The sequence below is a fragment of the Brassica napus genome, chromosome A1 (assembly GCF_020379485.1).
Source record: "Brassica napus cultivar Da-Ae chromosome A1, Da-Ae, whole genome shotgun sequence".
NCBI lineage: Eukaryota > Viridiplantae > Streptophyta > Magnoliopsida > Brassicales > Brassicaceae > Brassica > Brassica napus.
In genome coordinates this window covers 7,624,387-7,640,595 of record NC_063434.1, presented here as the reverse complement: position 1 = coordinate 7,640,595, position 16,209 = coordinate 7,624,387, and the positions used below count along the sequence as shown (strand labels likewise).

Sequence of the window (16,209 nt, the reverse complement as noted above, 5' to 3'; positions counted from 1 at the left end):
TAGGGAGTTATTAAGAAAGTAGGAGATGCCAGATTTATAAATATCCACACCTCAGTAATATTATTCATGTATTCAAGACGAACGTCTGGAACCTATATAACCCCAAAAACTTTAATGTTCCTACTATTGACTATGCCTGTTGGCCAAGTATGTCAACATTTTTTAGGAAAGGACGAATAAAAATTCCAGAGATCAAGAAAATTATAGTATTAAGAGAGAGGGAGCTCCCTTCAGTCCAACCAAAGAGAATCAATGTTCCAATTTGTCTACCGCATCATTCATTCATTTAACGAGTCTATCTTAAAATTTAGTAACTCGGTATTTGGATGGATGAGTCGGAAACTAATTGGATCATATCACAGCCTCTGAATGGACTCAAGGAAGCTCTCCCTCGATATATATCCCTACAACACCAACTAATAATAGTGAATATCGAAGATGCTTTTGCATAAACAATAGGTTTGTATTTGTATCCGAGTATGTATGTACGCTTTGTATGGATGGATCTAGAACTCTAGCAAGCATGAAAACACGATCTTGGATAATATGCAGCAAGATTTGGAAGAAAAGAAAGAAACCCTAGATCTTATCTAAAAGTAAATCGTATGTAAGATGCAAAATGGAAAAGATTAGAGTTTGGAAACAAAAGAAGATGGATCAATCAATATTTACGAGAGATACGACGAGGAATCTATGCATGAGAGTGATAAAGAGTTTGAATAAAAGAAAATCTGAAGAGAGAAAGAAAGAGGCGTAAAATATAAGATGGATGCGATAAAATACACAATGGATAAAAGATAGCAAACGTAGTGATGGGTTTTTATAAGACCATCCGCAACGGCAGTTTTAGGACAATCCTTAGGAGTTAATCCTTAAGTTTAATTAATATAATATTAGCAAAAAGGGGAAATAAACTAAGGAATGGTCCGTAATTAAGGATCAAATTGGGGTGATCCTTAGTGACGTGGCACACGCATTTGGTGCGTTGAGTGAAGGGTCTCGCGTCTTCTTTTCATTTATTCTCACCACGAAAAAAAAAAAACAGAGGAGGCGACAAAGGCGATTCTGCTCTCGAAGGTGAAGAACACTAATCGAAGGGTTCTCGACGATAAAGAGGTTAATCGAAGGGTTGTCGGTGCAATCGAAGGTAAATCGAAAGGTTCTCTCGTTGATTTATTGATTTACGCTAGGTATAAAGTTGTGTTCCTCGCAAATTAGGGTTCGGATTTGGGGTTCGAAAACGGTTTTTGTTTGAATCGAATCGTGGATTATTTTTTTTTCAAATTATTGGTTTCAAAATGATAAGGGTTTAAATCGATTGGGGGATATTATAGTTTTTGGTAAGGGTCTGAAAATGCATTAACGCCTTTGTTTGCTTTCAATCGATAACGCCTTCGTTTCTCTGCTTTCAGGTAAAGAAAAATGGGTCGTTATAGCTACAGCCAGCCTTCATCTTCAGAGGAGTACGATGTAGATATAACTTCGCTTCTTCAAGCGGAGGCTGATCTATACTCCGACGATGCTGACAGTAGGCAGAACATACCGGAGCCGGTTGAGTACCCTCCTCAACCTGAGAGTGATGATGGAATCCCCGCTACCTGCTACTGTGGTAGTGAGGCAGTTGTTAAAACTTCTTACACAAGCAAAGATCCAGGGAGAAGGTACTTCAGTTGTTCGAACACGGATGATGGAGACTGCCATGTGTGGAAATGGTGGGATGTGGCGGTCATGGAGGAGTTGCGTGACCAGCAGAGACAACTTAGGGAGCTTAAGGATCAAGCTTATGAGAGTGACGAGAAGCTGGTTAAGGTTGAGAAGTTTGTGGGGGAGTTAACTAAGAAGAAAACCGGGATTGCAAATGGCTATCCATTGCTTGTTTGTGTGTTGGTTAGTGTAGCATTCCTAATATGTATGGTGGTCATGTTCAAGTGGGTTGCAGAGAAGGACAACGTCGTAACAGAGAGCCTGGTTAGTGTCGTTCCTTCTTCATCTTATTTTTGTTCATATTTCCTTGAAAAAATTTAGACTCTTTTGTCTCATGTCTGTTCAGGAAGAGCTTCAGGAAGAGGTTCAGAGGATGAAAATGCGACTGTCTGACCTTTACAAGGTAATGTACAAACAACTTCCAACCTTCATATATGAGATGTAATCAAAATGCTTGAATATATGTCATTGCATACTAGTAATTAAAAGTCATGTTGTAGCTATAAATGCATACTAAACCACCATTTAATTGACCGTAACTGCATTTTGCAAAGAACCACTTCATTAAATTATAGCTAGCTGTTTTGATAAGACTGTTTTCTACTAGGAGTAATTGTAGAATCCCCTATTTAATCCTACTGGTTAGTCGCTGTAGAATCACAATTACTTATTCCCAAATGGCAACTTCCTCTAGTTTTATTAACCTTTTAGCGAGTCAAGACTCAGTTGAGCTTGAGTCTTTAGAAACTCCCATCTTTAGTTCTCAATCTCCGCAAGAGTCAACTGTGAAAGAGAGAAGAAAGTGGACTGTCAAAGAGGATTTAGTCCTCGTTGGTGCTTGGCTCAACACCAGCAAGGATGCAATTGTAAGTAACGAACAAAAAGGTCTTGCCTTTTGGAAGAGGATTTTATATTACTACAACAACAGTCCTGTCCTGGTTGGGACAGTGCCAAGAGAACTAGGCCAATGCAAGCAAAGATGGGCTCGGATCAACGAATTGGTGTGTAAGTTTTCTGGCTGCTACGACTTGGCCCTGAGAGAGCAGAGAAGCGGCCAGAATGAGAACGATGTGATGAAGGCTGCATTGGAGATCTTCAGCAGTGACCATCACATGAAGTTCAACTTGGAACACGCGTGGAGGGAGCTTAGACATGACGTCAAATGGTGCTCCACCTTTCTGGAGAAGGACAAGGATAAGCGGAAAAGTATGGATTCTCCACTGCCAGTACCAGAGCCAGAAGCTAGACCGGTAGGGGTTAAGGCTGCTAAGGCCGCAGGTAAGAGGAAGAAAACTGGAAAAGAAGAAGAACTAACCAAGATAGAAGGCTTGTTGGCGACGAAAAAGGAAATCTCTAAGCATAGTTTGTTACAGAGTTTGCTAGAAAAGCCCGAGCCACTCTCTGAGATGGAAGCAGCACTGAAAAATAAACTGTTGGCTGAAATATTGTCGTGAATTATGGTTTGTTAGCTTTAGTGATGTTTGCATTAGAAGATTGATTTACTTAACTTACTTACTCATGTCATTTTCTTTGTTTCAGGTGAAGAGCAAGACATGTTCCAGTTGAAGACAACAGATGATGTCTCTTCCAAGTTTTACGTTTCTGAATGTCACGGGTAGTCTTGAATCAAGTCAGAACCAAAATATTTGGAACAAGTTTGGTAATGATTAAAATGTTTAATTATTGTATGTTTCTATTTTGTCTTTTAATAAATAAAATTTTTTATCTTTATTGTTTTAAAATTTAATTTTTTTTTGGCTAAGGATTCCAAAACGGATAACACCATTGGACCAAGATTTAGGTTTAAAGTCCTTAACTATTTAAAAAAAAAAAAAAATATTAAACTAAGGCTAAGGACTCCAATGGTGGGTAACACCATTGGAGGTGCTCTAAGCTCTTTTAGACAAATTTTGTATGAAAAATAAGGAAAATTCTCTTAACTGATTATTTATATATTTTATTAACTTCATTGGAACACGAACAAAGTTAATGAAGGAAACTGGCAATTATTTAATGTGTAGACTGTAGAGGCTTTAGTCCGTGTTCCCTTTTCTCATCTAGAAACTTTTTAACCTATGAATATAAAGTACTTGTATACTACTAGTCTCTGTACTTCTAGTAGCATTTGGTGATTAAATCAACAATTCTTATGCTATTCAATTCATAATTTATTTTCTAAAAACCGTTGCTTCGTTTTGAGTATTTCAATTCTTGGGTTAAGTCCCCTAGGTATTTTCTGTTTTTTGGTTATAGAACATTTGTGGTATTTTTGCATTATCAGTTTTGTTATGAATGCTTCCCATACTCTGGAGAATTGAGTTTCTGTCAGTTTTGTCTCTGCAGATTTACTTTTCTCATTCAGTTATGTATTCCACAATGTATCCTTTCTTGTGTTTGATATAAAATTCCAGTTGATAAAAGAAAACCATTGTTATTGCTGGTTATAATATTTATAAACAAACGCTACTTCCTACTGTTGATCAACATTCATCATCACCCTTTACCCCCATTCCTTCATGTTTTGAGGTCCTTTAAGCATCTACATTTTTCTAAAATCCAATATCTTATTTTGGCTCATAGATATGTTCTCTCAGGCGACTTTAAAACGAGTCGATGTATAAGAACTGCTCTAGCACTAGCTTTGTCATGCAAATCCAATCCTTTTGGTGCCCTGCACTCACTGTTGGGAACCGTCTACGCTCTCTGATTTAGTCTTTTGTTACAACCTCCTTGATGAAACAAAAATGCAATGGGTTTCTTTTATTACAAAACACAAAAGTCATATACGTCTTCTGGAGAGACCAACAGCAAGAGTTCAATCCCCGAACCCAGAAAAACACTTGAAAGAAAAGAATGAATGAATGCACTCAAAAGAACACTTGACACCATTTTGCAATCGATGGTTTGGTTATGATATATATCTCAGTTCTTCACAGTGGTGACATGTTTGAGAAGCATGTCCACAACATCTCTGGAAATCCTGGAAGCTTCATTCTTCAACTGCTCGATCTTGGCATCAGTCTCCTGCTCTAGCCTCTTCACGTTTGCACCTGAATCTCCACTGGTCTGTTTTTTTTTTTTCCGAAGTAAAGTTTTCTCATCAATAACATGATGTATTAAAGAAACACATTTAACTTAAGAACAATTTTTTTTTTAATAATCTGACCTCTTCGAGTTTCCTCTGGAAACCATGCTCAGTGCTGTCTTTGTGCTCAGCAACCTCTGTCTCAGCCTCTTCCTTGGCTTGCTTCAGCCTTGCCATTTTTGCTTTCAAAAAACCAAAACATATATACATTCTCAACATATAATGCTACTCAACCAAATGCATTATTGCGACCAGAGCTTGTAGTTTACCGGTCCTAGCGGCGTTGACGATTTGCTGAGCTTCGTGTTCAGCAGCTAGCAGTAGCTTGATCCCCCCATGGTTACTGGTAGATTCCATGTTTTATTGGATAACTCAAAAATCTGTTTTTTTTTTTTAATTCAAGAACGCCACAAATTGTTATAGTGAGCTTTTCTCTGGTTTACTAAACAGATAATAACCAGAAACTAAACCAAGATTGATTACACGGTTATCTACACCAAAATACAAAATCATTGGATCTAACTAAGGTCATATGAGAAATCGAACCTGAGAATCCAAACTTTAACAAAGTCTATGCAATGTTCATACACAACGGTGATCAGATCGAGCATTAGATGAAATAGCAAAATGTTACAAGATCAAATCGTAAAACTGTTCGAAAGAGTCAAATTAGCTCAGAATCGCAATCCAGCATTCATAATCACAACAATAAAAGATTCTACGATCTGAATTGCTACAAACTGGTTGTAATGTGAAACGATCCATCACGAATCACGATCCTTGTGCCAAAAGCCTTTAAAAAACACTGTAAAACTCTATACCAATTTCATCATCATATCGTCTCGGATGCTTCAACTGATATATACCAAAATCTAGGGGGAACAGAGAAGAAGTCTACCTGCTTCCGCGAAACTGGAGAGAAAGAGAAGACGAGACGAGAAGAGAAGACGAGAACGGATTTGATCAAGGATATGATTTTTCCCTCACAATAATAATATGGGCCTGATCAAAACCCACTCCTCTTTACTTTTATGGGCTTTGGAGGACTAAATGGGCTTTAGAGGACTAAATGGGCCTGAGCCAACCACCCATTTATCTGCATTTGTGTACCTATAAAAAATCTATCATAGAATACGGAGAAAACTTTCATGTACATAGTGTTAATTCTTTTAATCATTCTTCTCATCACTCACACATTCGTTTTATATCTAACTACACTTGTACTGAATGGTGCTTGTAGAAGATGTAATTAATTGCCTTCGCAGTTCCCACAACGAAAACTTAAAGAGCTCGTAAACTTGTCCATTACGTCATTTACTTTGTGTTGGTGAGTGAGGAATATGTAATTTCATACTAGTTAATTATTCTCCACGTTTGTTGCGATTCATTGACCAAAGAAAATAAAGATTGTTGTGATGGAACCGAGGAGTATATCAGCTGCACTTATTATCTTAGAATTCAACACGTTTATAATGGGTAGTCATGTTAACTTATCTATTGATCGTACTTTTATGAATTAAGACAGCTAAGCTCAATAGTTGATTACTGTAATAATAGAATAAATGTAGACGACTTTGTAAGCTAGAAATATATTATTGAACTGGGTGAGTTTTTTATTTATTGAAAACGCACAAATATTTATACATCTTAAATATGATAAAGAAGTAATATATGGATTTGATATGGAAGAAATACAAACTTGATATGGAATATTGTAAAATTGATAGTTAAAGAGATAAATGAACAAAATGAAAAATAAAATTTTAACTGAAAAAATAAACAAATAGGAATTTTTGTATTGTTTGTTCTTCATCATAATTGCAGAAGAAACTTTTTCTTTGTAAATTCATTTTTCACGAGGAATCTAGAGGAAAATAGTGGATCTACTTATCAATAATTTTAAAGAACAAAGAATTCACGATAATTTTATTCTTCAGCATGGTCATCAACTGAAACCTAATGTTTTCATATCTTTCTAATAGTAATAGAAAACCGGTTAAAAATAGAAAACCCGGTTTATGAGTACCATAAATATATATTCACGTAGGCTTCAATTGGTGATTACATTTTATGAACAAATAATGGTAAAATTCTTATTTTTCAATTTTTATACTAATCATGCTGAATTTTTGTCAAATTATAGACACATGGATCCCACTTTATTCTCCTCATTTTTGAAGGATGAAAACAATTATTAAGAAAAAATTCCTCCTTCAATTTTGATGGAGAATGAATTGAACATAAATTTTTATATTTTTGTTTATTTATTTCTTCAATTAAATTTTTGTTCATTATTTAACTCATTTTTCTTTTTAGTTGTTAAATGGTCATCAATTGAAGTTGTAGAGTGTGATTGCCTGATTGGTGTTTAACTGTCTATATAATAGACAAAAAATTGATTTAAAGTCATTATTTAATTTCTTTTACCAATAAAATGAAAAGTAATGTAAATGATTTTACCATAATTTGGTGAAAAGGAAGACGAAGAACAAACTGTGAAGATATTTATTTTTATTTATAACCGGAACATTTAGTTTTTATGGTAAATGGCTCACAAATGTGAGTACCGTCACTTGAGTTCGAGTCCGGACATTCGGCACGTTTTAAGTGATACGAAAATATGAATTGTACGGATTTTGTGGTGATTAGTCACTAGATCTAAAAAGTCTTTGAAATCATACGACGGTTATAAAAAAATATTATTTACGCAAAGTAACGTTTTCTCTTAATTTAATCTCTATTCTCTTGTTCTATTCTTCCTGTAAGTCTACTATTCACATCCAATTGTGTGTTGTCTACTCTTATTTTTGTTTTCTTCTTCTATGTGTTACTATACTAAAGACTAATTGGACCCGCAATCTAATCTATGTGCATCTAACTGAAATACCAAAAAGAAAAAAATCCTTTGTATAAAGTATAAATTACGTCATACATGATTACCTAACACTGTTTTGTAAGGAAGTCTACGAATGTATGATCACTATGACGTGACGATTATATTTTTCTTTGGTCAAATTCATTAACGTATAGTGATTGATAAATACTTCGTCATCGCTATCTAATTTCCTTAAAAGTCTCCGGTCTTTGTTTTGGGTTGCAAAATTTTGATTGTACTTTTGCGTGTGTTAAAATAAAACGAGAGGAACTCTGTAAAAAAGTTGGAGATTTAAATCCACAGCAGAGAAACAAAAGAAAGTGAAACAATGAACGACTTTCTCTTCCAACGATTTGAGCCACTAATTAAATAATAGAATAATGGTGTCCGTATGATTATCTTATCAAAAACTCAAAGTTGAACATGTGATTTAGTTTAATATTTTAATAAGTCGTCTTAAGGTTTTGTTATCCATGTGTTGGTTGACTCTGTCGGATGAGAGCGATTTATAGGACTAGTAAGTAATTATTTTATTAATATAAAATTGTTTAATATCTAACCATGAAATGAACTTTTAGCATGACCGAAACATTGTAGGTCCCGTATTTAGTTTTTGTTCCCACGTGTCCGAGTCTTCATTTTTTTGGTTTTTTTTTTTGCTAAGAAAGTATTTTCCATTTGTAATTTGTTGATTTGATTATAGTTGTTTTGTTACAAAAAAAAAAATGAAGATTATAATTGTTTATGATTCTAAATTATAAAACTTTTACCATTTCAACATGACAGACACAATACAGACAGGTGCCACTGTACACTTAAACAATCAATGGGTATAACAGAGCATGGTACCACGATTTTTCTATTTTATTCACTGAACACACAATACTTTATTTGTACATGCTGTCTGTCTACTATATGACTCGAACATCTAAACATACTTAATTGCTTGCTGATTGTTAATTCTTACATATTATATGAGCCATATGAAATAAAGTGAATTCGGTTACTTTCATTGATCAATTTACATCGATACATATACACATTAGTATTTCCTATTATGATAAGGAAAGTATCTAGATTGTATCTCGAAGATATTATTGACATATATCTTGGCGCCCAATACCCCCCCTCAAGTAGGTGGTACGAAATGTCGAACACCTAACTTGGACAAAAGGTACTCAAATGTCGGTCTTGGAAGAGCTTTGGTGAAAAGATCTGCAACTTGTTCCTTTGTAGATATGTGTTCTGTAGAGATAGTGCCATCTTGAACAGCATCACGAACTTGATGACAATCAGCTTCAATATGTTTTGTCCGTTCGTGGAACACTGGATTCGCTGCAATATGGATCGCGGCTTGGCTGTCACAGTGTAAAGTAACCGGATGAGAGTGATCAAAACCAAATGTCTTCGCAAGAGACTTAAGCCATTTGATTTCGCGAAGTGTGTAAGCCATGGCGCGGTACTCGGCCTCTGCAGATGAACATGATACTGTATTTTGCTTCTTTGTCTTCCACGAAATCGGTGAATCTCCAAGGTAAACAATGTAAGCCGACAAAGACCTTCTTGTGATTGGACATGCAGCCCAGTCTGAATCGCAGTAAGCAGTAAGGCTGAGCTCGCTGTCGGACCGTAGTAAGATGCCTTGTGTCGACGAGCCCTTCAGATAACGCACAAGACGTAAAGCAGCTTCCCAATGCGCGACCAATGGAGTCTTCATGAACTGAGATAAAATGTGCACAGCATAGCTCAAGTCAGGCCGTGTAATGGTGAGATAAATAAAACGTCCAACCAGTCGACGGTATTGTTCCGGGTTAGAGAACAGTGGACTCTTAACAGAAGCAAGTTTGTGGTTAAGTTCCATAGGAACCAGAGAAGGCTTAGCGCCTAACAGACCAGCTTCAGCGACAATGTCAAGGGCGTACTTTCTTTGAGAGAGACAGAAACCATCAGGACCCCGACCAACTTCAATGCCCAAGAAGTATTTTAGCTTACCAAGGTCTTTCATGTGAAAACACTCATTGAGATGAACCTTGAACCGATCAACCATAGCGAGATCGTTTCCGGCAATTATAAAATCGTCGACATAGACCAAGATATGCAAGATGGTTTTGCCCTTTTTGTAAGAGAAAAGCGAGTAATCTTCCTTGCTCTGTCGAAACCCAAACTGTGTGAGAGCTGCTGAGAGCTTTGCAAACCAACATCGAGGAGCTTGTTTGAGTCCGTACAAAGATTTTCTTAGACGGCAGACCTTAGTAGGATCACTCGATTTGAAACCAGGAGGGAGCTGCATGTAAACTTCTTCCTTGAGATCACCATGAAGGAAGGCATTATGAACGTCCATTTGATGAACCTCCCAAGATTTCGCAGCTGCAACACTCAGAAGATATCGGACAGTAGTGATTTTAGCAACTGGAGCAAAAGTTTCTTTATAATCTGTTCCTTCTTTCTGTCGATTTCCACATACAACCAGCCGAGCTTTGTAACGCTCAAGTGTTCCATCAGCATTAAACTTCAACTTGTAAACCCATTTGCAGCTGATAGCTTTCTTTCCAGGAGGTAAATCAGTGATGTCCCACGTATGGTTAGCCTCGAGAGCCTCTATCTCGAGTCGCATTGCCTCACACCATTCTTTAATGAGAGCTGCAGCTTTAAAATTTTTCGGTTCTGTGCTCTCAAGAACAGCAGCTAGGAAAGCAATGTGGTTTGCTGAAAAACCAGAGTCAGTCAAACATTGTGCAATGGGATATAAAATCTTACCAGAAACCGTAGTCGAGGAGTCTGAAGTGGAGAAACCAGGTGGAAGAGCATGAGCGGAGGAGGAGTGTACATTAGAGGTGACAAAATCTTTCAACAAGACTGATGGTTTCTTAGAGCGGTGACCGCGACCCAGCTGTTCAGGTGAAGCAACGGTATGTGATTCATCAGATTCTGCAGTGACCAGAGGAGTAACAGCAGTGTCAGTTGCATCATCTGTCAGAACAGGTTCGGTGGAAGCAAGTTCCGCTGTTTGTATATCATGAGAAACCTCAGCAAGCGTCACTGGAGAGAGATCATCCATAGGTGGAGGCGTCCAGTCTGCATCAACAGATTCAACCGGTGCTTGTTGTGAAGGCAAAGTCTCATGTGCAGCATTCACGAATGGGAACACATCTTCTTGAAACTGTACGTCGCGACTAACAAAGAATTTTCCTGACTCGATATCATATAGTCGCCATCCCTTTTTACCATACGGGTAGCCTACAAAGACGCATCTTCTGCTGCGAGTACCAAATTTATCCTTGTCACGCGACCGAAGGTGAGCGTAGCACAAACAGCCAAAAGTGCGTATCATGTCATACTTGGGTCGGGTGCCGAAAAGCAACTCGTGAGGCGTCTTGCCCTTTAGAACAGAGGAAGGCGTCAGATTAATCAGGTGAGTGGCTGTGAGGATACTTTCACCCCAGAATTTAACAGGGAGATGACTTTGGAAGAGGCACGCGCGAGCTACGTTGAGGATGTGTCGGTGTTTTCGCTCAGCTCGACCATTTTGTTGAGGAGTGTCAACGCAGGAGGTCTGGTGCAAGATGCCCTGCTCTTGAAAGAAAGATGTAAGGCACATAAATTCAGTGCCGTTGTCACTCCTAAATGATTTAACAGGTTTTCCGAATTGTCTTTCTGACATAGCACAGAAGTTTCGAATCAGAGCCGAGACTTCCGTCTTGGTAGACATAAGGTGTGTCCACACAGTTCTAGAGTAGTCATCAACCAGTGTGAGAAAGTATACTGCACCACTAGTGGAAGGGGTTCGATAAGGCCCCCAAACATCCGCATGAACAAGAGAAAAGCAATCTGAAGCTTTATTAATACTATCATTAAAAACTTCTCATGTTTGTTTGGCACGAAAACAAATATCACAACTCTTGATCTCTCCCAAAGTACTAGAAGATTGATCACATTCAGATAAAGAAAGCAAAACACCAGCAGATGGATGTCCTAATCTACGATGCCACAATACTCCAGAAGAATTGTCTCCCTTTGAAACCTTGTGTGCACGAGCAGCTGAGACTCCAGTAAAATAGTACACTCCCTCACGCTCTTCACCCGCTCCAATCAAAGTCCTCGTAAAACGGTCCTGCAAGAAACACAAAGTATCTGTAAATATGGCTATACAACCAGTTTGTTTCAACAGCTTTGCAACAGATATCAATGTGCAGTCAAAGTCAGGAACAAACAACACATCATCGAGCCAATATCCAGAGCTCAATGGCAGTACACCCCGCTTTGTAGCCCGAGAGGCATTCCCATTTGGGAATTTGACAGGTGAAGAAACGATATCAACCACGTTTATCAGCATAGACAAGTCACCTGTCATGTGATGAGAGGCACCTGTGTCAATTATTACATCAGAAAGATTAGTTTTACCCGACAACTTTTCAGATGAGATGTTTGTTCGCTGAGATTGAAGGAGCTGGATGAGTTGAGAAATCTGATCGTGCCCACTGTTACTGGAGGAGCGAGCACTATTCACTTTGCCTCTCCCGCGTCCTGTACCACGTATTCCGCGTCCACCTCGCTGAACAGATTTGTTGTCTGAGTTGGCAGGTCGGTTTCCTCGAGCTGCAGATGGATTTTGCTCAAGGTACCAGTCAGGATATCCATGAAGCAGGAAACACTCGGTCATCTCATGCCCTTGTCGATGACAATGAGTGCAAGAAAGAGCAGAGCGGTCGCGATAACGCTGTCCAGAGACTGCAGCAGCCTGAGGAGCCGCTTGTGTTTTGACAGAGAAACCGATATCCTCTGTTTTGGCGACCTCTCGTGTTTGCGCAATATTCTGGTTCTGCTCTTCTCTGATAACACGTGAGTAAACTTGGTTTAGAGGAGGGAGTGGGTCTTCTCCAGTGATTGTTGACCGGATGTTCCCAAATCGAGGAAGATCAAGCCCAAAGAGGAATTTATGTACTCGATCATCTTCGCGTTCCTTCAATATGTCTGCTGCGGCTTCACAACGGCACACCTTCGAGGTGTTGTAGTTTTGGAGTTCCTCCCACAGCTTCGTCAGGCGTCCATAATACTCGAGAACAGGTTGACCATTTTGCTTACACAAAGCGATCTCATCTTTCAAAACTTGCTTTCGTACTCCGTTGCCTACTGAGAAACGAACACGAAGGCTTTCCCAAAGAGTTGCAGCTACAGATTCGTAAGCCACAGTGGAGCGAATTTTGGGATCTATGGATGTCCGAATCCATCCAACGATCATCGAGTTGGCTGCAAGCCACGAGCTTAGATCGGGTTCAGTTGCTGGTTGCGTAAAGGTTCCATCTATGAACCCAATTTTCTTTTTCGCCTGAAGTGAGTTTCTCAATTCAGTCGACCACTCCGGGTAGTTGTCTTCTTTCAACACGACAGAGGAGATCAAAGCTCCGGGATTGTCAGAGGGGTGTAACGAGAACATAGGATTTGGTGCAACGGTGGCGACAGCTCCAGTAGTACCCGACATTATTAGGTTTTTAGTAGAGGTAGAAGTTTAAGTAGAACGAGACGGCGGCTTGTACAGCAGCGGTGCTCTTCAACAACGGCGGCGGCGGTGGCTCTAAGGCGACGGCGACGGCGGCTGTTAATAAAATGTTTCTAGGTCAAAGGATTTTATGCTCTGATACCATGAAATAAAGTGAATTCGGTTACTTTCATTGATCAATTTACATCGATACATATACACATTAGTATTTCCTATTATGATAAGGAAAGTATCTAGATTGTATCTCGAAGATATTATTGACATATATCTTGGCGCCCAATACCATAGTAAAAATTGAAGACTGTCGCAAACTCTTTCGACACCTCATGGCTCATGGTTTTACGATGATATGTGTAAACATTAGTATTCGCTAATGCATAGTTTTATCTGAGACCTGACAATAATTTGAAAGCAACTTATATATCACTGTCGTTATTTCTGCTAAACTTCATCAATTTTATAAGTGATCCTGTAACCAACCAACATTTTTATATGTCGTCATCAACCGAGCATTGACATTAGCTTACCGAACGACAATACTCTGAATTTTCATTCTGATATTCCAAGTATCACTGAATTTATTTAATTAAGTTATCAAAAGGATAATCTGTCTCGAGTTAATATTGTATTTATTTTTTATTATTAGAAAGCTTACGTGAAACCCATATTTTTTTACATCTACAAGCAGAACATGTATATATTTTCTTATTTTCAGTGTAGATATATATTATAATCTGGTATTCAATATCTTAATGAGTTTACAAAGAATAGGTATACTATTGCATTGTTGAAAATTTTACACTATATTGAATATCATAACAATGTGATCCGTCTTTTGGTGCTACATCCAATAATCCTACCATTTTCTCAATAATAGAGGATTATATATATATGTATATTATTTTGATCTGGAAAGTTTATTAATTTTCAAATAATTTTTTTTTACAAAGAATGTTATTTTTCAAAGGATCACACTAATTACGAAAATTGTTTAATTTTAAATTTACAAATAATTTTTTTTTGTCAGCAACATGAACATACTCAACTTGGACTATGTAAACCAAAGTGTTAATTCTGTACATATATGAACAGTCTTGAAATACGAGAAACCCTAAACAAAAAAATAATAGGGACTCACATTTATATTGTACAGTTATACTACAATACTAGAAAAAGATAAAAAAAAAAGAAAAATTAAAAGAAAAAAAATAAAGCGTGGGAAAATAATGGGGCCTGTTTTCAGTTTTGATATTATTTTATTTCCCATAAGTGCTCAAAATTTAGTTCTATATTTTTTTCAATAACACAGTTGGGGCCTTCAGGCCTTAGACTAGGTTTCATTTAGCTCTGCTCAAAGACGCCGTTCGTCAATATAAACGACGACTAAAGATGGTTAATCCGAACATTTCGTGCCAGCCTATTCGTCAACATGTATGAATTTTGAGTGACTAAAGTTCAAAATATTTTGAAAATAAGTTACAAAAACAAGTTATTCTTTGGTTCCAAAACTATATTCATCTGTTAAGAACAATTGGTTGTAAAGATCACATAAAACTGTTTTAAATTTTTTATACTCTCCATTGCCCATAAAATGGTCTCTATAAATGATACATTGTACAAAATTTGTATGAAAATTTTAAAATAATATTTACTTTTTTGTAACTTAAAAAAATACACAATAAAATGATATTTACGTAACAAAAAAAAATGTTAAAGTGACGTTTTTATAGTATAGAAGGAATAATAGTTTTGCGTTGAATCAGTCGTAATATAGTACTAGGTTCATCAAGTTGACCCAAAACGAATTTTACGAGACAAAATAAAATTCAATTCAAGCCAGATAGTTCAAACTAAATAGGTATTTATGCTACGGACGTGTTAAAACTTAAAACATCTATACATATTCAATTTGAAGACGTCCAGTCCAGTACATCGATTCCAAAAGAATATATATATAACCAATCTATTATAGCGGCTTCAGGTTCCAATCTGATGGATTCATTATTTCAAGTATTCCCTGTAATACGACGGACTGAAATACAGCTGTTGAGATATTTATTACTCATTCTGTCTAACGAAAAATTTGATTTTGATCTTATTTACACAGATTACTAAAATGGTTATAACATACTGTATTTATATTTTCATTAATCACATATATTTAATCAATGGTATTTGAGATAAATAAATTATTTATAAAATCAATGTATTTTACAACTAATATTCTTTCCGTTTTATAAAGTGGCATATTTTAGAAAAAAAAATTGTTTCAAAAAGATATATTTTTGTATTTTTAATGCATATTTTATTAATTAATTATAAAATTTTCAAAAGTTTAATTGCACTTATTCAATTTTTATTGGCTTAAAATTATGGAAAAAGATAATCACCAAAATATGCATATTTAATGTATTTTATTAAATGTGTGAAAAATCTAAAATATGTAACATTTTGAAACGAATAGAGTATTAAACTAAAATAAATTGCATTAAAATTTTAAAATTATGTTTTTACTTAATAAGAAAAATATTAAAATGACATTACATTTGTGAAACAAAATAAGACTATCTCAAGTGGATTATTCTGTTTTTTCTTCAAAATAAAGTAAATTTTACATTAATAGTACTATGTTTTAGTATATACCTAGTGTGGTGAAAAAGTGAGTTACTAAATCTATTGGGTAAATCTCTTTTTACTTTATTATCTAATAAAAATAATGTAGAATTACTCAAAACTCTATTTTATAATGAAATGGAGTAGGGTCAAAATATGTTGTAAGTATGTATATATTTTTTTTAAAAGAAATGATTAACCTCGGGTATGTTAAAGAGACATACTTAACTTCTGGACTAACTTCTGGATGAGAGATGCAGTCCATGACAAGATTTCTTCCGGATTTTCATACGGACGTATCTGCAGCCATGATAAAGAGAACAATGTGACTTTAGTTTTTGCAGTAGGAAAATCGAACATATAATGTGTTTATATCCAAGGTCCGTTCACGACCACAAGACCCGCCCGTAAGTATGTATACAACAAGTGGTGGTC

General features: G+C 36.5%; 2 protein-coding genes across 5 annotated transcripts; one reads left to right on the top strand and one right to left on the bottom strand.

Annotated features, from left to right (window-relative positions):
• Window positions 1-506: 506 nt before the first annotated feature.
• On the top strand, window positions 507-3,567 carry LOC106379174 (glutathione S-transferase T3-like). Of its 4 annotated transcripts, XM_048741278.1 has the most exons (4): window positions 511-1,147; window positions 1,413-1,968; window positions 2,051-2,107; window positions 3,244-3,567. In XM_048741278.1, exons 2-4 carry the CDS (start codon window positions 1,423-1,425, stop codon window positions 3,268-3,270), a joined length of 630 nt encoding a protein of 209 aa, XP_048597235.1. In that variant the 5' UTR covers window positions 511-1,147; window positions 1,413-1,422; the 3' UTR covers window positions 3,271-3,567. The 4 variants fall into 4 exon arrangements, with proteins under 4 accessions (XP_048597230.1, XP_048597226.1, XP_048597235.1 ...); XM_048741269.1 differs by having other exon boundaries at window positions 510-1,147; window positions 2,051-3,567; XM_048741273.1 differs by having other exon boundaries at window positions 507-1,968; window positions 2,051-3,567.
• Window positions 3,568-4,438: 871 nt separating this feature from the next.
• On the bottom strand, window positions 4,439-5,780 carry LOC106404534 (V-type proton ATPase subunit G2). The gene is made up of 4 exons (XM_013845255.3): window positions 5,688-5,780; window positions 5,059-5,169; window positions 4,871-4,971; window positions 4,439-4,770 (listed from the first exon to the last, which is right to left on the bottom strand). Exons 2-4 carry the CDS (start codon window positions 5,144-5,146, stop codon window positions 4,627-4,629), a joined length of 333 nt encoding a protein of 110 aa, XP_013700709.2. The 5' UTR covers window positions 5,147-5,169; window positions 5,688-5,780; the 3' UTR covers window positions 4,439-4,626.
• Window positions 5,781-16,209: the final 10,429 nt, after the last annotated feature.

Bases quoted from the DNA above. Each gene is read 5' to 3' on its own strand.
- LOC106379174 (XM_048741264.1), top strand. From the start codon at position 2,382: ATGGCAACTTCCTCTAGTTTTATTAACCTTTTAGCGAGTCAAGACTCA.
- LOC106404534 (XM_013845255.3), bottom strand. From the start codon at position 5,146: ATGGAATCTACCAGTAACCATGGGGGGATCAAGCTACTGCTAGCTGCT. The intron at 4,972-5,058 runs GTAAACTACAAG...GTTTTTTGAAAG, and splicing joins CGTCAACGCCGCTAGGACCG to CAAAAATGGCAAGGCTGAAG. The intron at 4,771-4,870 runs GTCAGATTATTA...AAAAAAAAACAG, and splicing joins TCCAGAGGAAACTCGAAGAG to ACCAGTGGAGATTCAGGTGC.